Consider the following 24,119-nt stretch of genomic DNA (forward strand, 5'->3'; position numbering starts at 1 on the left):
CAAAAGACCCCCTACATAGATTTTGTTGGATGTCGCGTATGAAAAGATGTACCTCATGACTTGAAAGTCAGGCCTTAAAGCACTGCCTTTAAAAATGATGGGTTGAACCTGGTTTTGTGGCATGCCAAACCTCGCACTTAAATGGCAATGTTAAATATAATATTGAAATGACAACATAATAATTGAGGACTACAATACAAATAAATAGGAGAACGTATTGGACAAAGAAACACATGATTAATAGATAACACAGTAAGTTAATCTTAATCGGCCGATTGAAGGATACAAGCATCATAAACTAACACTCAATTACCCGTCTTAAACGTTAATAATCAACACAGGGTAAGGTCTCTAGATTACCGGAAGTACAAGGCCCATACTCTGAATATGTTTACATTCAAATTTGATTGGATTGACGTCATAACATCCGGGATATCGAGTCGATCTCTAGGAACCCTGCCACAACCCAGGGTTCCTCGAGTGTTAATTACCGGAAAGCTATATCCAATCATAACAGGTGTTATATATGACCATGTCAATTCCATCTACTCTAGATATCCATCCGAACTTGGCCAAGTATACAATGTGGAGCAGATCTACGTTGGACAGATCGACTTCGGAGGGATTGACTTTCGGTCGGGTCGACTTGGGCCGAAACAACCCGATACCTAAAATACATACAGAGCAGGCAATGATGATGACGGTGATAATGAAATACCCTACACATCTCTACAAACAAGTAAAAAAACTGGCGAAAATCTTGAAAAAAATAACAATAAAATTCACTTCAAGACCAGATGGAAAATCTTAAACAAACAAATACACAAGGTGTTTATCCATGTTTTATAGAAGGTCAAAGGACAAAGAGATAAATTTGGACGATTCGTAATAGATCACACAGATTTGAATTAAGCCTTTGTAGTTCATTTAGACAAATGGTTGGACATAATATATACAAATATAGTAATAGGAGCAATAAAAAGAGCGATGAAAATCTGCACATTGATTATCAAATAAGTGTTGTACTTGGAAATACCTCAATCCCGGATGTGAGTGCCGGAACTCCAGCTATCACTAGATTGAATGGAGAACACAGTATATTTTCAATCTATGAGTTTGACTGTTCCTCTAGTATCTTTTGCCCCTCTTCAATAATGGCCAAACGTTACATTCTACATGTAAAAGTTGAAAACAAATATAATCATTTGTCTTGCTTTTGGAAGAACCTTCGCGAAATTGTGATCTGTGGTACAAATTTTCAAAATGCTAAACAACCGACTTTAATGATGACTAAAACTAACAAAGTTGAGCTTAGAGGAAAAAGAGTAACAAATATTTAAGTGTTATTTTATTGCCTGCAAAATATTAACATGATGTATCACAATTAACTACATAAGATGTCATTCTTATATACACAATATTCTAAACAGCAATAATTAAACTAAGAATGATAGGCTATGAATGAGCACGTCAAGGTCAATGTTGTAACTATAGCAACACATGTTAATGATAACAAATATATCTATTAGTAACAACATACGTAACAAACAATCTAAGTTCTCTAAAAAACTTAAAATTAGTAAATTACTTCTCGATACATTTAAATAAACGCCCTTTGCAGGTGGTAAAGTTGTTTTTGCATGTTTACTTTCAGTTAAACTTTTGTACAGATGACATTTTTCAAGAAACAGATTTTGTTTCTTTTTTACTTTACGTTGCTCTTTGATTTCGAATGAGTTTTGAGTATCATTAAATATAAAGTTAGTAAATTACTTTAGATAGATAATATTTTTCAAGATACCAATTTTGTATCTTTTTTACTGTATACTGCTCTCTGATTCAATAGAAATTCTGAAACAGGGAATTATGAAATGGATAAGTTTTGAGTATCATTAAATATAAAGGCAGCTTTCATGAATATTTTAACAAATCAAATGTAAAATAATTTACATACATTTTGACTACAAAGGTATGAAATTACCAATATGACATGAAAAACAACTCAGATACAAAAAAAGTCTATCAGAAATCAGAAAAGGGAGGGAGACAACAAAAATTTGTGAAAACTTATCAGATAAGGGAGACAATTAAAATTTAAAGTTACCTACTAGCAAAGGGAGACAACTAGGATTTGAAATTACCTATCAGCAAAGGGAGACAAATAAGATATGATAGAACTCATTAGATAAGGGAGACAACTAGGATTTAAAATTACCTATCAGCAAAGGGAGACAAATAAGATATGATAGTACCTATCAGAAAAAGGAGACAACTAAGATATTTATCATGAGACAATAAAGTAGGAAATCAAATAGTGTGTAAGAGATATAAAGTATTCTTGAAATAATTACTTTTCAAACTTAGATTACAAAACATGAATGTCCTAACATTTCAAAATGAGAATGAGTTCTTGAGCTATTGGTGTGTAGATTTATACTCGGTGTCTATTATGGACTTTTATTTTGACTGACATGTTAAAATAATAACCAAATAAAGGAACTAGTCCTGAGATTCTAATAGAGATACACAATACTTGTATTAACTTATGAAGTAATATACTCAACATATAAGTAAGCATGAAGAAAATAAAATGATTAAGGTACCAGTCATCCTTAACAAGGCATACTATCAAATACAAAACAAACGTATGAACTTGGGTATCAGTCATGCTTTACAAAACTTCCTATCAAATACAAAATAAATGTATTAAACCTGACATTCTTTTACTATACTAACATATCATTTATACGACTGAACTGGTTTTACTATGCAGGCAATATGCTTAAGCTTACATTTAAATGATAAGGAAGTAGTTAAGGAACCTAACTCTTAAATTCACTGCTGTGTTTAAATGAACCATTTTCAAACATATTTTCTAAGTCTCTAAGTTACACAGAATAGTTTTAAAATTCTGTTTCACATGAAATCTTTACAAGCAGTGATGAAACTGCACTTCACAAACCTAATTCAGAGTTAGCCTAACCACTCTTATTTCCTGTAAAATAGTTGCTGAATAATACAAAATACATCATTATATATATATAAATATATTTATTTATCAAACAATTGTCCATTTCAGTATGATTTCTGAGGTACTCTATCTGGATTTCATTAAAAATCAGAAGATTGCACAGAACCTGATGTTGTTACCATAGTTACAGTCTGGCTACATAATTTACAAAGCAAAATCATGAATTTTAAAGAGAAAAAAAAACAACAAATGATGAATGTACTATGAATTTATATTTCATATGGAGAAATATTAGATATAAGAAGCCATTTTGTTTTGAATATTGAGCAAGTGAAAATGTTTATTACTTATTTTTGTTTCCTTAATTGAGTTTTTCAACTAATTTCAATTATACACAAAATAAAACAAATCATAGTGAGCATCTTTGATTTCAGCTAGACTGTTGAAGACTGTCTAAATAAAGTCTGATTCTAAGTCACCAGAGGAGTGACTAAAGGACATGTATTTTCCAAACAACTGAGAGATTCCATGTCATGAAAACAGCTCAACAAATCAGAAAAAAAGAGTTAAAATTACTATATGCTATTTTTTTTAAATAATTTAAAGTAAAATAATGAGGTAAAGAAATAAAGAAATAAAGAGACAGGTTTCACTTAAATGAACACAGATTTGTCTGAGAAAATGCATTTATTATTAATCAATTAAATCTTATTGGTTTTTTTTTATTTATTTATTTCAGAAATATTCATGTGATTAACAGGGGCATAAGCTGTCAAATTCATGTTCACCCTTTAACTCAAATTCTCATATTTGATTGAAAACATACTAAAACATATACTGGTTTCCTAATTATAAAAACTCAGAAATAAAAAGTTTACAATACAAGGGCTCAATAATAAGCATCAGCATTTGGTGTTAATTTTAGTCCAGACATGTTCTAATTAACCATAAAGTGATCTCCAAAGACTGACAGTGGTCATATAAACCATAGATAGCAAACTTCTGCAATTGGATCTTTCTAGGTCTGGCTAAAAACATATGTTAATTAGAGTTTTAACCTGTATAAATATAAGTTTTTATGGTTTGAATAAGTTAATAAAACGGTTCATGCCTAACCCAACTCTAGCTCAGGGGTTAAATTGAAAGTCAAATGAATACCGATTCAATGAGATTGAATTATTCACTTGCAAGTGAAAAATTCATCAGCCATGTTTCATAGCTTATTTTGACGAAATTAAATCAAATTGGCTCCTAAAATCAAAGAATCATTTGACTTATTCACATTTAATAATGATTGAACACAGAAATAAACAAATTTCTTTTTTTTTAATTTCTAGTAGTTAATCCTTAAAAAAGATTGCTTTATATATCAACCCAAAAATTAGGCATTGTTCTCATGTCTGAAATAACTCTCCTTAAGGAAGGTTACAAAAAACAGCAAGTAAAGGTAATGCTTGCTATTGCATTACCTTATATTTATCAATATTAAATATAATGACTAGATAGATAATTATTTACTTTACAAATACATAAGGCTGATACTGTAACTAGACATGTAAGTGTACATGTGTAACTTTGGCTTTCTAAGTGTATATGTGAAACTGTAACCTTACACCTAAGTGTACATGTGTAACTGTTATTTTATGCCTAAGTGTAGATGAGCAACTGTTACATTACGTATCAGTGTACTTGTGCAAATGTAACCATACACATATGTGTAGTGTACAAGTGCAACTGTTACATAACTTTTAAGTGTTTATGTGTAACTGTATCCTTAAACCTAGGTGTGTATGTGTAACTACGGCCTTACAGATAAATACATATATCTAAATGTAACCTTACAGATAAGTACACATGTGTAACTGTTACATTACACTTAAGTGTACATGTAAAACTGTAACATAACACCTGAGTACACATGTGTAACCGTTACATTACACTTAAGTGTACATGTAAAACTGTAACATAACACCTGAGTACACATGTGTAACTGCAACATTACACCTAAGTGCACAATTTTAACTGTAACATTACACTAGAAGTGAACATGTATAACTGTATGATAAGTAAGAATAAAATAGGGAACATCAACACTGATCAGAAATACATGAATCCAAACAAAAGTTGATAAAGTGCATAAAATAGAACACAGGTGGGGGTTACAACTGCACCAGACTTTACTTTATACAAATAAAATATAATCAACAAGGGTTATAAAATAAAATTATATTTAGCTATTTAAAAATAAGCATATTTAATAAAATGAAAGACAAAAAGTTTGGCAAAATTTGTCATCTGGTATAATATATATATACAGGTTAAAAAAATAAGTCTAGATTATTATACCTGTATCAAGCTTAAAACATAAAAAAAAACACTACACAGAAAATCTCAGCAAAAACATAAATTATACAATAAATAAATGTATCATCAGCAAAATAAAAAAGGTGAACTATTTCTTAAGCCATTATTACAAATATATGTATAAATGCCATGTGGTAAACTCCTTGGTCATGTACTTTACTGATGTTAGTAAAAGAAACAAATCTATTGGTCAAATACCTAACAAGTGGAGATAGAACTAGAGCCTGTGTCGCTCACCTTGGTCTATGTGAATATTAAACAAAGGACGCAGATGGATTCATGACAAAATTGTGTTTTGGTGATGGTGATGTGTTTGTAAATCTTACTTTACTGAACATTCTTGCTGCTTACAATTATCTCAATCTATAATGAACTTGGCCCAGTAGTTTCAGAGGAGAAGATTTTTGTAAAAGATAACTAAGATTTACGAAAAATGGTTCAAAATTGATTATAAAGGGCAATAACTCCTAAAGGGATCAACTGACCATTTCAGTCATGTTGACTTATTTGTAAATCTTACTTTGCTGAACATTATTGCTGTTTACAGTTTATCTCTATCTATAATAATATTCAAGATAATAACCAAAAACAGCAAAATTTCCTTAAAATTACCAATTCAGGGGCAGCAACCCAACAAAGGTCGTCCGGTTCATCTGAAAATTTCAGGGCAGATAGATCTTGACCTGATAATCAATTTTACTACATGTTAGATTTGCTCTAAATGCTTTGGTTTGTGAGTTATAAGCCAAAAACTGAATTTTACCCCTATGTTCTATTTTTAGCCGTGGCGGCCATCTTGAATGGTTGACCAGGTCACGCCACACATTTTTTAAGTTAGATACCCCAATGATGATTGTGGCCAAGTTTGGTTTAATTTGGCCCAGTGGTTTCAGAGGAGAAGATTTTTGTAATAGATTACTAAGATTTACGAAAAATGGTTAAAAATTGACTATAAAGGGCAATAACTCCTAAAGGGGTCAACTGACCATTTCAGTCATGTTGACTTATTTGTAAATCTTACTTTGCTGAACATTATTGATGTTTACAGTTTATCTTTATCTATAATAATATTCAAGATAAATAACCAAAAACAGCAAAATTTCCTTAAAATTACCAATTCAGGGGCAGCAACCCAACAACAGGTTGTCCAATTCATCTGTAAATTTCAGGGCAGATAGATCTTGACCTGATAATCAATTTTACTACATGTCAGTTTTGCTCTAAATGCTTTGGTTTTTGAGTTATAAGCCAAAAACTGAATTTTACCCCTATGTTCTATTTTTAGCTGTAGCGGCCATCTTGGTTGGTTGGCCGGGTCATGCCACACATTTTTTAAACTAGATACCCCAATTGTGATTGTGGCCAAGTTTGGTTTAATTTGGCCCAGTAGTTTCAGAGAAGAAGATTTTTGTAAAAGATTACTAAGATTTACGAAAAATGGTTAAAAATTGACTATAAAGGGCAATAACTCCTAAAGGGGTCAACTGACCATTTCAGTCATGTTGACTTATTTGTAAATCTTACTTTGCTGAACATTATTGCTGTTTACAGTTTATCTTTATCTATAATAATATTCAAGATAAATAACCAAAAACAGCAAAATTTCCTTAAAATTACCAATTCAGGGGCAGCAACCCAACAACGGGTTGTCCGATTCATCTGAAAATTTCAGGACAGATAGATCTTGACCTGATAATCAATTTTACTACATGTCAGATTTGCTCTTTGATTTTGATTTTTGAGTTATAAGCCAAAAACTGCATTTTACCCCTATGTTCTATTTTTAGCCATGGCGGCCATCTTGGTTGGTTGGCCGGGTCACGCCACACATTTTTAAAACTAGATACCCCAATGATGATTGTGACCAAGTTTGGTTTAATTTGGCCCAGTAGTTTCAGAGGAGAAGATTTTTGTAAAAGTTAACGACGACGGACGACGACGACGGACGACGGACGACGACGGACGACGGACGACGGACGCCGGACGCAAAGTGATGGGAAAAGCTCACTTGGCCCTTCGGGCCAGGTGAGCTAAAAAGGGGGGTATACTTTAATCTGTTATCTCCTACATATAACCTGTTATATCTAAAAGAAAGTTTAACAAAACTGAGCCAAAGCCTAGATAATCTAACAATTATACAATATTAAACTGCTAAAGTCATGGGGCAACTAAGGGATAGAATGTTATCCTCTTACAGTCATTGAAGGATGACTAAGGGGAGGAGCCTAATGCTCTGACATTCACTGAAGAATGATTAAGAGGTGGAGTTTAAAGCTTTTTATAAGGATGACTAAGGGAGCGCTTATTGCTTTCAGAGTCACGTAATAAATACTAAGTGGAGGAGCTTTATGCTCTGACATTTACTGAAGAATGACTAAGGGGAGGAGCTTATTGCTCTAATATTCACTAAAGAAAGACTAAGGGGAGGAGCTTAATGCTCTGACATTCACTGACAAATGACTAAGGGGAGTGGCTTTAAGCTCTGACATTCATTGAAGAATGACAAAGTAGTAGACCTTAATACTATGATATTCACTGAAGAAAGACTAAGAGGAGGAGCTCTATGCTCTGACATTCACTGATGAATGAATAAGAGGTGGAGCCTAATGTTTTAAGTCATTGAAGGATGACTAAGGGGAGGAGCTTAATTCTCTGACATTCATTGAAGAATTACTAAGGAGAGGAGCTTAATGCTCTGACTTTCACATAGATAAAAAGAAAATAAAACAAAAACAAAACTAAGTACAATGTACCTTTTACAAATAAATATTCAAAACAAACTATTATTTATCTGAGATTCTATAATTCACATAAGACTAGATTAAAAGACAGTGTCAGAAATGTAACTATTGACCACTATATGTTACCGTGGTTATAATAACATCAACATGTTCATGGGAGTTGAATTTTAAAAATAAAAAGTTTATTGTCCAATGATATACAAAGGAAAGACATGATTTGTATGCAACCTTGAATACTGATTATGTTGTCCCACCCATTTTTTTCACAATTGTGCAGAGAAAGAATGTGGTTTGATACAAAATAAATCAGAGTTACCCCCTATGATACTAAAATAAAAATTGAATAAACAAGAAGTATCAGATTTGCTTATTTGATAACTATTATTTTGCATTTTATCTTATTGTTATTTGAATCTTTGAACAAAACATTCACAACAAAGTTAGCAAGTGTCAGAGATTGTTTATCTTATAATTGCTTTTATATAATAGTGAACTTCATAACTAAGATTGATTGATTGTTAGTTTCTTAACATCCAGTGGCAAATATTTCATGCAAGTTCAAGATGATTTTAACTAAGAATAGTAGCCTACTGTACATCTATGGATACTAATTCATACACATTTTCAACAAAGCTTTACTAAAACTAGCTTTATATAAACATACAAATTATGACATATAGATATACATAGCACTAATGAATGATTACACACTAACAACTTGTATAAACAATTACACAAATGTTGATCATATTCATTTACATACTACTGTTTTTCTCAACACATTAAATAGGGTAAAACATATCTCAAACATAAATATATCAATTAATGGGGGGGAAATTACAATTCATTAAACAATAATCCTAAAAAAACAATCATTTAAAATCATCAACTTTCTTTCAATTTTTTGAATTTTGGCTTAGGAAGATAAAGAAAGGACAGACTGAGTTTCTGTTGATGAATATTGTGTTAAATGGGCAACATTGTTAAAGCTATGACTCTAACCATCTTTTTTTGCAATCTATTTTTTACAATATATGTTGCAAAGTCAAACATTATTGTCAGATTCCAAATAACTTCACCTGATTGTGCCACATGCATTTAAAACAAATTAGTAAGCCTAATTATAAAATGGAGGATTAACACATATTTGAAATGTGTGAAAGTGAATCAAAATAAAAGCTTTTCTGCTTTGAACTGATACACCATGGAGACGACAACCAACTCAGAGACAAAGTTTACTGAAATATCATGAAGAGAACATAGTGAAACGTTTTAAATTTGACCCTGAATATCTACGGAGAAGAAAAATACATATTTTCTCAGTACAAACTTTGATGAAATACCCAGAGAGAATATAGAGGATTAAACATTTATTGAAACAATGTTTTAAATTTGACCCTGAACTTATAAACAGAAAACAAACAAAAAATGTCTCATTATGAAGCTTGATAAAATACCCAGAGAATGTAGAGGATTAAACATGAACGGAAACAAAATTTTTAAATTTGACAAAGAACCAGCATGGAAAGAACAACATAAATTGTATATGTGACACAGTTTAATATTTGACCAGGAAAACCCACAATGAGAAGAAAAGGACCTGAGACAGAACTAATTACTGCCATGCTTTACTGTATAAGTTCTCTCTATTTAATAAAACACTTATATTATGTCTACCCTGAACAAAATTGATTATTAATATAATAATTAAACAAACAATAAACAAAATAAATATAACAAGCAATAAATGAACAGACAAGCAACATCTTGAGCAACCCAGTTTTTGACCTTTGTCATTATTCTTTTCTTGTTTTTGTCTTTATTTAGAAATTATCTCCCTTTGGATACAGCACTGTTTATCTATATTTGAACACAAGCAAAATATGGATATTGTCAATTATAATGAATTATAAATGTCAATCTATAACAAACAGATCAATAAGGGGAAGCAACTCTAATTGTAATATTACTTCATTTTAAAGGCTCTATGATAAAGACTATTTGTACAATGTATAATGTATACAATTATTATTTTTTTGAGAGTTAGTTACAAAAGCATATTTGAACATGTACTAATTAAACACCAACTTTTTTCTATCAGTATATAAAATGATGCATCATTGGTGTAATGGTGATTCTGACATTACTGTAGAGCCTCGTCCATCTCTAGAACTTAAATTCTATGACACCAATCTACACTAGAATTATCTCCCTTGATGAGGACATTGTCTGGTTAAGTTTGTTCTACTCATTATGTGACCTTCATGGACTGCATCTTGTCAGTTTCTGAAATAAAAAGAATCTACATCTTCAAATATACAATATATTTATGCTAATGCATATTAAATGACGGTGATTGTCTTGACTTAGCTGTAAGGTGTGTGCTTTCCAACTTTAAGTACACTTTTGAAAAAGCTGTTTGAAAGATATATAAGTTCTTAGCACTTTAAATTCAGAAATTATTGCAATATTTTCATTACTGCGAAAAATGTGACAGGGTTATAATCCCAATAATTCAAACTCTCATTTTGAAATTGATATATGAATTAAACAGGATTTTTCTCAATATCACAAGGATAACAATCGCATTTTAGTCTAAAATGACAATTGGCAATAATAAATGCATGCAATAGTTTCTGAATTTACAGTATTCCATTATATTTTAGTCCTGTGTTGATCCATCAAGTGTAAAGCAAGTTGTATTGTGTGCTATTACTCACTAACTATACTCTAGCTCAATATTGCAGACTAAATATGACAAAAATTTCATAATACAACATTTCAACGATTAACGTTTTTTATAATTTGTTCTTATCAGACAACATGAATACCGCTGCTTGTTTATAGTTAAGGCATAAAAATCTGAGTTTTCTGAAAAATAAAGCTTACCTGACCTCTTCAAAGTGGACTGTTTTGAATTTCTAGGTCGTCATCATCCGCCTCACTTTCCTTCCTCAGACCAGTTGAACCAGAAGTCTCAACAATCTAATAAACAAAAACAACAAGGGTAAACCACAGTCATAATGATAAAAAAGATTGATCAAAGACTCAAATAGCTGGGATGTATTGTATGTTTCATAATCAAGGTTCTATAAAGTGTATTTCAGAATAAGGAAATGGAAAATGAAAAAAAAATCTATTGAAAACAGCTATTACATATAGTGACAGTTGAACAACTTGTATAAGTGAACAAATATCCTGTAGAGTTGGAGGGATTTGACTGAGCGCTTTGGGAGAATTTCATTACAGGTACATAAACTTGACATTGTCTTTTGAAAACTTTGGAGAAAAATAATAATGTTTTGATCTCCAAAAATAAGGAAACATTTGTCAATATTCTTAAAGGCAAAACTTACCTGTCTTAGATATTCTTTACAGTCATGTTTAGCTTGCATTAGTAGGTCTGCCTGACCCTTGAGGACACGGATATTCTTACAGGTAGATATGTAACTTACCTGTCTTAGATATTCTTAACAGTCATATTCAGCTTGCATTAGAAGGTCTGCCTGACCCTTGAGGACACGGATATTCTTACAGGTAGATATGTAACTTACCTGTCTTAGATATTCTTTACAGTCATGTTTAGCTTGCATTAGTAGGTCTGCCTGACCCTTGAGGACACGGATATTCTTACAGGTAGATATGTAACTTACCTGTCTTAGATATTCTTAACAGTCATATTCAGCTTGCATTAGAAGGTCTGCCTGACCCTTGAGGACACGGATATTCTTACAGGTAGACATGTAACTTACCTGTCTTAGATATTCTTTACAGTCATGTTTAGCTTGCATTAGAAGGTTTGCCTGACCCTTGAGGACACGGATATTCTTACAGGTAGACATGTAACTTACCTGTCTTAGATATTCTTTACAGTCATGTTTAGCTTGCATTAGTAGGTCTGCCTGACCCTTGAGGACACGGATATTCTTACAGGTAGATATGTAACTTACCTGTCTTAGATATTCTTTACAGTCATGTTTAGCTTGCATTAGAAGGTTTGCCTGACCCTTGAGGACACGGATATTCTTACAGGTAGACATGTAACTTACCTGTCTTAGATATTCTTTACAGTCATGTTTAGCTTGCATTAGTAGGTCTGCCTGACCCTTGAGGACACGGATATTCCATGCAAAGTTTTCCAAAGCCTTGAAAACAAACAAATAAACAAATGTAATTAATAGATTCAATTCAAAATTGCTTAAAATTAGAAGTAATCATCTCGAAGGGTAGTCATCCCTTATTCTATTTAATTGACTTTCTATAAACTTTACAGTATTATTTGGATAATCCACTTTTTTCTTATGGATGTTTGTTCCTCTGTTTAAAAAAACCTTATTTTTTAAAAGACTAATGAATTGATAATATATAAATAAAGTAAATTAAAAAGCATGAAAAACCAGGTCCATGTCCTTTTTAAAACACAATTAATTGCAAATTTGGCAGGTAATAATTCCCTCTATATTCTTCCTTGGGTCCCATGTACACTTTAATGGAACAACTCTTATTAGAATAAATTGCTATAATTCCAAAGAATGACTAGTTTATATTTGGTCAAACTATATTCCATTACCATCTAAAAAGTTTTTATACTTGCTATCTTCACTAACAGCAACCATCACAAGTAAACATTTTACAGAATTAATCAACTAAGAATCATTTTTAAAATAGAACAATAAATAAAAGCTTTAAAATACCTTGGTTAATTTCTTTCCTTTAAGTCCAGCATTTGTACAAACATTTTCTAAATCTTCATGCCATTCTAATCCAGCTCTTTGAGAATGGATTAACTGTAAAAATGTTATATACAGATTTATAGAATATGAATATTTTATATAGAAGAGATATGTCAATACAAGCTTCAGTTCTGGTCTGTATAATGGTAAAGCTAATAACATTAATATAATTGAGAATAGAAATGTAAAATTAACTGTGTTGAGCTGTGTGTTTTTAGACGTTAAATATGTTTTGAGCTGTGTATTCTTATTGCGCCTGCTGTCCAAAGTCAGGAGCCTCTGGCCTTTGTTAGTCTTGTATGATTTTTAATTTTAGGTTCTTGTGTATATTTCAGAGTTTAATATGACGTCCATTATCACTGAACTAGTACACATTTTGGTTTAGGGGCCAGCTGAGGACCATCTCTGGGTGCGAGATTTTCTCGCTGTATTGAAGACCCATTCGTGGCCTTCGGCTGTTGTCAGCTCTTAGGTTAGGTTGATGTCTCCTTGACACCATTCCCCATTTCCATTCTCATTTTTATTATAATATCTCCATAAGATATTGAATGATTTCCACATAAAGATATATTTAGATATAAATAGTTACCCTTTCATACACTCCATCAGCTTGGTCTATCAAATTTTTACACTCTGCTACCAGCTGAAATAAAAAATAAATAACTCCAATTATCAAAATAAATGATGAATTTGATACATTTGCCCTTTATATAAAAACAAATTCAGGCCTCCAAGAAATCAATCAAAACCATTATTTTACATATATTTTTAAAAGTTTGCTTCATAATAATCATCTTAACTAAGTAACTTTAATCTGATACAAGGTAGATGGAAGAACAGATGCACTGATAAAAGCATAACACACATCCACTCTAGTTAATTAAGCATAATGCTCATCCACTCTTGTATACAATAAAGCATAATGCTCATCCCCTCTTGAATATAATAAAGCATAACGCTCATCCACTCTTGAATGTAATAAAGCATCACACTCATCCACTCTTGAATGTAATAAAGCATAATGCTCATCCACTCTTGAATATAATTAAGCAGAACACTCATCCACTCTTGAATATAATAAAGCATAACGTTCATCCACTCTTGATTATAATAAAGCATAAAGCTCATCCACTCTTGAATATAATAAAGCATAACGCTCATCCACTCTTGAATATAATAAAGTATAACACTCATCCACTCTTGAATATATAAAGCATAACACTCATCCACTCTTGAATATAATAAAGCATAATGCCCATCCACTCTGGAATATAATTACACAGATAATAAACCATAACGTCGATCCTTTTAAATGTATTATCAATAAATTATGCTCACACATACTTTTGTTACTTGAGGTCAACTCTTGTAAAGTTTTCAGGTTTTCTTGCACAATTTAACTCTGCTATTCTTGATGAAAGTTAAATATATAAAAAGAATATTGTGTAAATTTAAAAGGATGGGTGTCATGACCTCTGAAAATGTTCAAGGTGAGACACAGGAAACACACTGCTATTTGACTTAAATCCAGCTCACAACATTACCGTTACTTATTGAATATTGTAAACATATATTACCTCATCAAAATGTATAAGTGCTTTCTTCAATATATCTGGAAGATTTCCTTGAGCTTCTAAATAGGGATACTGAAACATAATAAATAATTCTACATGATAACAATTACCTCCCTTATACCATTTACTCAAGATCTGAACTCCTGTTACCTATTGACATCTTGGCTTAGAAGACTTATTGAATATTTGTCACACAGATGACCATGAATTTGATCTTTCCTATCATATCTAACTTATACTCTCATTTGACTGACTTCAGTATTTTACTTGGTACGACACTAGTTATATTGTAGATATGTCTAAAGAAATGCTCCTTGTTCTTTTAAGCCTCTTGTTTCTGTGGATGTTTATTTTTCACTAATGTTTTGATTTTTTTTACCTGAGGTTACTGAAAGTCAAATTGATATCTGTTTTCAGGAAATTTGTTTATCAAAATAAATATTTGATTCTGATGCAATGGACCTCACACTACATATTATAAGAAGGGCTGCTCCATTAAGTTAAATACTTACATCTCCCTTCATAACAAGGTTTAAGGAGGCCTGCTCCGATGAGTTAGATACTCTGGTTGCTAGGAGACGGATACACTGTTTAATATTAGCTATGGGGGACAACCCACAGATTTCTTTAAACTCTGCCAAAGCCAGCTGAACAGAGTCCCGTAAATCTGTACCATCCCTCAAAGGCTGTATTGCTACCTGAAAATATATCATGGTTTATAAGATTCAATCAATCGTATTATTGATTTTTTTTGTTATCAATTTCAATCCTCTGATATTTCATACCAAATTACGGAAGGTAAAAAAAAATATTATTAAAACCTCTTTGCTAGGATTGAAACTTTGTTTCTGTCATATGCCAAACATTTAAACCTGTACTCATTAATGAACATAAAAAAATTGAGCTTAGATCAATAGATATAAACCAAGTCACCAAAGTTTCATGAAAACTGCTACAAGCATTTTTAGGTTATTGTCAGAAAACTAGAAAATCCCCTACCATTATTAATGAATAGAATACCTCAACTAGGATATTTAAAATTCAAATTTATCAAAATCGGGATTAGGTTATTTTAAAACATGAACAATTCACCAAAGCTCCTTTCAAATTGGTTAAGGCCTAATTGTGTTATTGTCCTAAATGTTGACAACAAACGGTCAGACAATTGGACAGCCAGACAACAGTATACCATAATGTGGCCTGTAAATGTGCATATAAAATAACTTCTTTCAACCTGATTTACCTTGAATGTTTCATCCACACTTTTAACACCAACAGACTTCATACTTGTGTAATCTTTTTTTCTCTTTGTTTTCTTCACTGACATTCCTCTTCTGTGAGTTTTCTGTTCAATAAAATCATGTATTTTTACTTTTTTGAAGTCATAAATTTGCCATGAAATAATTTTGCATTAGCATTCTCTTGTTGAACTACATAATTAATGTTTGTAGTCACCTAAAATTTGTATGAAAGTGAGGAGAAAAATTCATTTCATTCAGGAGGAATCAAAGCCAAGACCTTGCTAAATGTTTTTACGAAAGAATATTTTATAACCATCTAAACTTAAGTTTTAAAGGATAAAGCCTGTATTGTTTAATTTCAGTAATGCATTGTGGAATATATGTAGCTACCTAAATTACAAAACCACATGTTCTAAATACTATAAAACAAACCAATTATGGCAAGCAAGTTAAATACAAGTGTGTAACATCATGGATGAACACTTCTACCATGGTCTATATATCTATATGCATCTTAAAATAGAAGCTAACTTACCCCTCCCCCTCTTTTATTTGTAATGGCAACATGTACAAATAAAGAACAATTTTCTATAGGATCACCACTGGCTGATAGCATAGTAATGTGTCTGTATCCTGAAATGGAAATGAAACATATTTTAGACCACTTTCAATTAATTTTTCATTTCTTGGGAATCTCCTGTACATTTCATACAGCAAATTGTTTTGGAAATATATTTACTTCCTTCTTGACATAAAAAAAAATCTATGGTCTTACTTTGAAAAACTTATATTTAGTTTTGAATAAATGGAGATAATGCCCCCGCTCTGCATACAACATTATAAAGGGACATAACTCAAGAACTTACCAGTGACACTACCCAAATTTGTACTTGATCTGTGTTTTGAGGTGTTAAATAAGCTTTGTGTATAAGTTTCATAACATTTGGTTGAGGAAAACTAAAGTTAGAGAAAAAAAACTAATTTTGGGATGTGTGGATGCGTGAACAAAGGTAACACTCAATGCCCCCTCCAGCATGGAAGAGGCATAACAAATAAAACTGCGAGCTACTGCTCACTGATGATACCCCCGCCAAAATATTTCGGTAAACAGAAAAATTTTCAACTTGGCCATTGTCAAATAGTTCATTAGAAAAATGTGACGAAAATTTTCAGCATGGCTATTATGTGTAAAATGATACAAGTGTTCGGTAAACAGGAAGTTGTTGAGTGATAAATCTGAAAACACATCACACGGTGTAACTGACTAATATTAACCCTGAAACCAAATTTCAGAAATCCTTGTCAAGTAGTTCCTGAGAAAAATACGACAAAAATATTCATCGGATGGATGGACTGACGGACTGATGGATGAATGGACAGACAGAGGGGAAACAGTATACCCCCCCTTTTTTAAAGCAAAATGCGACGAAAATATTCATGGGAAGGACGGACAGATGGATGGATGGACAGACAGAGGTAAAACAGTATACCCCCCTCCCCCCTTTTTCAAAGCAGGGGTATAAAAATGTTCAAATGATACAATTACAAAGAAACTATAAAATAACTTGATCACATAAATTACAAAATACATCTATAGTTGAGGTTGCTGACTTTGAATAAGCATATTTTAACAAGTGGTATGATGTATCTAGTACGGATGTATTTGTGTGTTGGTTAATAACAGTATTATAAGATTGTATAACTTACCTGTTTGCATACATTCAAATGGTATTGTATATTGACCTATAAACTCATCACCAATATAGTCATCATCTAGTACTGCAAAACGTACTAATGCTAATTCTGGCAAGTTTATCTGGAACTCAAAACTCTCGTCAAATATGGGGTTTATACCTAGAAAATAAAGATGTACGAATTTGATTAAAAATCGAGACAATTAATTCATAGAAAAGTTTAGAATCTCTGTTTAGAATCTTCAATGTTCATCATTTGACCACTAGATCCTGGAGTGTTTAAAGTGATATCGTGATTATCTTTTTCTGGCATTTCTGGTTCCATCTTCTCTGCTTCTCCAATGTTGACATTTGACCTCCTCACCCTTCAGAGTTTAAAATGTGATGTTGCAATAATCCTTTTATTGTTGTGTGAAAGCCTGAAAGTTTGTCACTTGAAAAAAAAAAATGACTGATCTAATTATAAAACATTTACCATTATGTGGAACGGTTTTTGTTCTTTCCTCAGCACAGTCGGCAGGAATACCAAATATTTCTACGGTAACATATGGATCAGTCACATCTCCTCTCGAGCCTGATCCTTTAGGTTTAGGAAAATGCTGACCACTTATCACCTATAAAAAAATAAAAATTTAAGATCTGTATGGGGAATTTTGTAAGATAATGCAGACATGTGACAGAGTTGTCAAGCCAGACCTGGAGATTTGGAAAATTTCAGCTGGAGTTTGGGCCTCATAACTGGAGATTTTTTATCGACATTTTTATCGACGTATGCAATGGTTTTTTGGTGTTTAAACTGCATATTTTCCTTTTCTGTTAATGATTCTATAATACCATAGCCATTTTTACTTGATAGATATAAAAGAAAAGGGGTTTTTAAATATTTATTTATTACATGTATATATAAAGTTCAAGATAAAGTGATCAGCCATCATACATAGTTGGTAAAAAGTATCTATGCTTAAGCTACATTGTCAATTTTGGTACCACTACTGAACAGTGGTGTTGAATTGATAGAGTTGTGTGCTTTCTGGTGGGTTTGCTGTCTCCATATGTGTGGTCAAGTCATTATGGTCACCATAGTCAGCTTTGCAACAAGTGTAGTAGGCATACATATCATATTTGAGATCATTAAGACATTTGTCTTGAGACTAAGTAATATAACTGTTCAATGTTTTTAACAGCATCACATCAAAGTCGTTGTTTATACAACTTAAATTAATCCATTGTCAGTATTTTACTTTTAATCATCCAGGCATGTGTCTTAAACTTGCCAGTTGATCACCAGGTAATTGCCAATACTCTTTGATTGCTGTATATATACAGTCTAATCCTTAACACCTTCATAGATAACTCTAGGCTATTTACCTTTTGACATCAAAACAGTTAAAGGAAACTTCTGTTTTTCTCAGACTTTTCCGATATCAATTTCGAGTTTATCAGACTTTTTCTCTGTCAGTATCAATTTTGTAAACAAAAATTTCTACTGAAATTTTTTCGAGGTTGACATTTTCAAAAAGCGGAAGATTTCAAATTTTAAAGGGAGGCATGGAAGAGGGGCTTAAAAGTGGGAGATTTTGACTCCTGCCGGAAGAATCACATGTATTTAATGAGATTTCCTATCCATTACTGTGTATCTTAAATGCAAATTAAAACACATTAAATTAAATATCCATTTCATGTGTATTTAAATAGCAAACAAATTTCACAACTTTTAGATTTTTCTCGCTAGTAATACATTGTTCCATATATTTGGTAAAAGTACTTGAAAAGTGATGAATATATGAAGGATGCATCACTTAGTATAGCATGCTATAATGAACTAAAAGCTGATCCCCAACTTCAGAATGTCTTTATTTGTAATTCCTGAGAAAAATGCCATCAACAGAAAGAAATACTGATGAATGAACAAAAGAACAGACATAGAGATCCAGCTCTTTTTTGTCCCTTATGTCTATGACAGTTTTTGTTAAAGCCCAGATGTTGGCCTGACAGCATACATTTAATGCATGTCTTTTATTTAACTATGTAATTAAAAAAAAAATTATTTCTTGAAATTTGAGCAAAATAATGAAATGTTTTTTAACGATTACTTGCATAGTTCTTATCAGTGTTTTTAACATGAACACCCCAACACATCTGACTTTAAATACATCCTATACCTTTATATGTAGTATCTGTGGTGATACCCCAGGTATCACGTCTTTAGTATTGGCACTAAAATAAGCAATTTCTTCTCTCATAATGGCTGGCTTTAATACAAAACCACACGCACCATTCTTTAGGAAGAAGCCATTATACAAATCCATCATTAGTCCTGCTGTCTGATAGTTCAAGGCCACTGAAATCATACATAAAATCCCATAAAATCAAATAATACTTAATTAAAAAAGGCAATTTATCTAACATTTAACATAAATATCTTAAAATTTTAATATATGTTTAAATAGGTTTAAACCTATTATATATTCAAAACATTCAAATATCATACCTGCCAAATTTTGAAAATCTCCATATGGGATTTTAGTGTGCGACAACAATTTCAAATGTTGAATACTGGTGCTATGTTTTTTTAGCTCTCTGTTTTGTGCTCCAGAAACAAAAAGAGCCAAATTGTTTTATATATGGGTATAGGATGATGAGCTTAGAAGCTTTTCATCTATTTTTGCAAGATTCTAGTACTTATATTGTGAAGAAAAAAGAATATGTACCGGGTAGCTAGAATACAAGGATATAGCTTCTTGTATAGCCACAGGAATATTAAAGTGATTGTTGACTTTTCAAATATAAAAATATGCACAAAGAAGGAAATATATCTGAATCCTTCTGAAATGTAACACATAGAACATTGTCCTTTAATTGATTTGGTTATGACAAGAATGATAACATGTATAATATGTTACCATAAGTCAAAATTAGCTACTGTTTATTATGTTCATGTTAGATCTGCATCTTTGAATTTTAAATAATCAGTCATGATTTACTTCTGAAGCTGTGAAAGAACCTTCTTGCAGTTCAAAATTGGTCTGCCATGAGTGATTTTTACAATTCTGAGTTCCAAATATGTTTAAAATTTAGCATATTTATAGTTTTACTTAACCAAAGATTAGGAGAAACAACAATTTTGATTGGCTTATCATGGTTGTTTCCCTGCTAATTTGTCCCCACTGATGTTGAATGAGAGTTCATGACAGCGCTTTGGAGCAAGCTACAATGCTAAACCAGTATTGAATTACAGTTAATATAAAACCTCACCCATTTGACAGCCACAGTTCCACAGATCTTGTGGATTATAATTACTAGAATCCACCCTCATTCCATTAGGATAAATAGGAGATAAAAATCGTTTATTATAATAACTCACCCATCTGACAGCCACAGTTCCATAGATCTTGTGGATTAAAATAACTAGAATCCACCCTCATTCCATGAGGATAAATACGAGATAAAAATCGTTTATTATAATAACTCACCCATCTGACAGCCACAGTTCCACAGATCTTGTGGATTATAATTACTAGAATCCACCCTCATTCCATTAGGATAAATACGAGATAGAAATCGTTTATTATGGTTAACAAACTCCTCTGGACAAGCCATGGCTAATTTTAAAGCTGTATTCTCACTGAATGAACACATCTCCCAATATTTCTCTGTAAAAAAACATAATCTGACATTCACAATATGCAACGTCGGTTTACAAGGTCAAGATAAGAGTACAAGGTTATATAAATTTTAAATGTGAGTTTGTGTATTATACAAAGACAGAATCATGACATCCTCTCTAACAATCAATCACAAAAGTCTTTTTGTCTTTTTTGTTCTTAGCCATGATTTTATCAATGTTTTTTCCTCTTGATTCCTCTTTGTTATCTTTTTTTTTTATAAAATTCTGGTTAAACAAGTGAATATGTGAGCTTCTGCTCACTAATGATACCACAGCCTTGCTAAAATTATAAGGTAAACAGGAAGTTGTTGAGTGATGGATCTGATCTCACACAGTATAGCTGACTCATGTTAACCCTGACACCAATTGTAATGTAGTTCCTGAGAAAGATGCAACAAAATCTATTCATGGGACTGACTGATGAATAGACGGGTGGACAGACAGAGGTAAAACAGTAACCCAACTTTTTAAAGCTTTTTAAAGCATGGGTATAATTTATCTATAAAGTTTCAGTCAAGTTTTTGCTAGAACCATATTCTTTGTCACATCTAAATATGTATAAATCTGATTGTAGTTCCATTTTAATATTATTCTGAACATAACTAGCTGGGATAAAATGTGGTAAAAAACTGTATACACATTTATTTCAAAGATGTAACTTCAATCTAAATTCAGATCAATAAATACTTGCATAGATATTAGCCAACATATTATTGATTCTTAAAATCTTTAAAGTTCACCTCCAATTAATATCTTATTAAAAATCAGGAAAAACAATATTCTCTGTGCAACTTCTTTGACAATATTTATGACCTTACAATTCCCTTGGGACAACCAAGTTTTACAATTTATGTTCAAAACTAATTACAGTCACTAAATATAGATATTGACAGAAAACATGGAATGTTTCCATATATTTTGTTCCATTAAATATTCATACTATTATGTTGTGGTTATAAGAACGAATCCCTAAAGACAGTGCTATGTAATTATATCTGGTAATTAATTTCTTTTTTATGTAAATCTTTTGGACAGCTCCCAGACTAGCGTAGACTCCATTTAAATGACTTATGTTTTATAGACTAGGAAGAGTTTCCAAAGTGTTTACTTTATAACCTCTTACACTTCCTTATTACTCTTGTTAAAATTGGTTAAGTCTGGAAAAACAGTTAAAATAATCCTGGAACCAAATGATCTACTTTCTAATCTTGTGATCTTCGGGAGGTAAAAATTAAGAAATTAAGAAATTAAAATTGATACTATAAGCTGGTAGAACATCAATTAAGGATAAAGATAAGCTAAAAATATTGATAGGTCATGGACCTCCTTTTCGAGATATCTGAATTTTAAAATATGGCGGGAAAAGGCTGACTCGGACTTTTACCTTACATTTGCATTGGTATTATTTGGGTCTCAAAACAAAAGAAAGAAAATCAAGAATCTTCTAAAGTTTTGGTAAATGACCTTTCATGAGCTATAGAGTCTTATATGAAAAATTAAATGGGTGTTATGGGGCAAAATATTTTACATTGTATTTTATGGAAAAACACCAAGGAGTCCAAACATTTGACACAAATTCCAAAACCTCACCTAAGTACATCTTTAAGACTTTTGAAATAGACCCATTTAAGAACCAAATTGTGACCTTTTTGGTGTTTTATGATTAAGTTGATATTAAAGGCCATTTTGTTCTATAAGTGAACCTTGTCCTTTAGACTTATCAGTCTTCATGATAAAGAGGTCTGGTGCTGAAATTGATGAAAATTTTTAATTAGATTCTATTGGCCTGTAGAGGTGATTTTTACATGCTCAACAGCATTTTACAAACCTGGGCTAGTGGGCTGTGGTTAAGCACAAAGACTGAGAGCTTGAAGCTTGGAGCTGAATCAGTGAGAGTGAATAAAAGTAACAAATACTTACGACTATGTTGAGACATTTGGAAGTCTTTAAACCGTTTTGACACACAGTAATTTACTAGGTCTGATAATTCTTTTGCTAATTTGTGTTTCTTTATTGATCCTTCCTATAAATAGAAAATTATAACACATGGAATCATATTATTGTGTAAATGAACAAATGGTTAGCATTTTTTCTTATCATATTTCAGTTAAAATGCCAGATTTTGATTGGTTAATAAGAGGGAGATAAATTTACTATTCCATGGCTGTTACTTTATTACCTTTCACAGCAGTGCCTTATCAATTGTACCTGGCCTCAGTTAACAATGCTTTCTAATGATAACTCTCTGCTCTATCACCCTCTCAGCTAGCTATAAATGTGTTATCTATACATTGCCTTCATCTGTGCTTCATGTTGAGATATCAGACAAAAAATTTAACCCAGTAAAGATTTTAAAGCATACTTTAAAAAATATCTTCCATAAAATACTCTAAAAAATTTAAATGGAAATCGCTATGTTTTGCTTTGTAAAATTAATTCCAGGGTCAAATATTAGAACATTTACCCTTGATTTATTGTTTTTCTTTTTCTCTGACTCCGCCCCTTCGTCTTCATCAGTAACCATCCCTTCATCAGATTCCGTGTGTAAATCTAACTTTTTACCCTGAAAATACAATACAATTATATTCTACAATCAATGTACAATTAACATCTTTTTCTTAAATCTTCAAAGTTTTTTAAACTTTAACTGTAAAACTATCCCTTCTAACTTCCTATCAATAGAATAGTGGATTCATTATTTTAAGTTGGATACCAAATATCATGGGTTTTGTGGGTACAGGTGAACCACAATTTAAATGCTCAACGAATTGCAAATTTGCCATGGACTTTATGCAGACTTTAACAAAACCAAGAAATAAATTTATACAAGGAAGTGTAAGTTTTTCTCAATCAACGAAAATATTTGTACCCACAAAATTGATGGATCCAAAGTTGTATGGGTGTAAGTTAACACACTGTTTCTTAATTTACTTTTATTTCATTTTTCAATGTAAAATTAACACTTAAAGAACAATATATAAATAAGGCAATTCATTTGTGAGTGAGTCAGCCACGATTACAACTTATGAATCCTAAATACTGTAAATTCAGAAATTATTGTGATGTTTTTATTATTATTGCGAAAATTGTGACATGCCACATGGTTATCATCGCACTAATTAAAACTCGCTTTT

General features: G+C 31.7%; 1 protein-coding gene across 2 annotated transcripts in view; it reads right to left on the reverse strand.

Moving 5' to 3' along the window:
• Positions 1-9,878: 9,878 nt before the first annotated feature.
• Positions 9,879-24,119, reverse strand: part of LOC139529788 (inactive phospholipase C-like protein 2) — a 78,912-nt gene continuing 64,671 nt past the window's right edge. The window contains exons 13-27 of one of the 2 annotated variants that reach the window (XM_071325683.1): positions 23,450-23,548; positions 22,906-23,008; positions 20,792-20,971; positions 19,481-19,659; positions 17,794-17,932; positions 17,332-17,478; positions 16,160-16,257; positions 15,627-15,728; positions 14,896-15,081; positions 14,387-14,455; positions 13,399-13,452; positions 12,771-12,863; positions 12,126-12,221; positions 10,971-11,061; positions 9,879-10,362 (exon numbers count right to left, since the gene is read on the reverse strand). In XM_071325683.1, coding sequence (XP_071181784.1) covers positions 10,975-11,061; positions 12,126-12,221; positions 12,771-12,863; positions 13,399-13,452; positions 14,387-14,455; positions 14,896-15,081; positions 15,627-15,728; positions 16,160-16,257; positions 17,332-17,478; positions 17,794-17,932; positions 19,481-19,659; positions 20,792-20,971; positions 22,906-23,008; positions 23,450-23,548 — 1,632 coding nt within the window. In that variant the 3' untranslated portion in view covers positions 9,879-10,362; positions 10,971-10,974. Of the gene's footprint in view, positions 10,363-10,965; positions 11,062-12,125; positions 12,222-12,770; positions 12,864-13,398; positions 13,453-14,386; positions 14,456-14,895; positions 15,082-15,626; positions 15,729-16,159; positions 16,258-17,331; positions 17,479-17,793; positions 17,933-19,480; positions 19,660-20,791; positions 20,972-22,905; positions 23,009-23,449; positions 23,549-24,119 lie in introns of both variants that reach the window. The other variant, XM_071325682.1, reaches the window with a different exon arrangement.

Source organism: Mytilus edulis, chromosome 7 (assembly GCF_963676685.1).
Source record: "Mytilus edulis chromosome 7, xbMytEdul2.2, whole genome shotgun sequence".
NCBI classification, from domain to species: domain Eukaryota; kingdom Metazoa; phylum Mollusca; class Bivalvia; order Mytilida; family Mytilidae; genus Mytilus; species Mytilus edulis.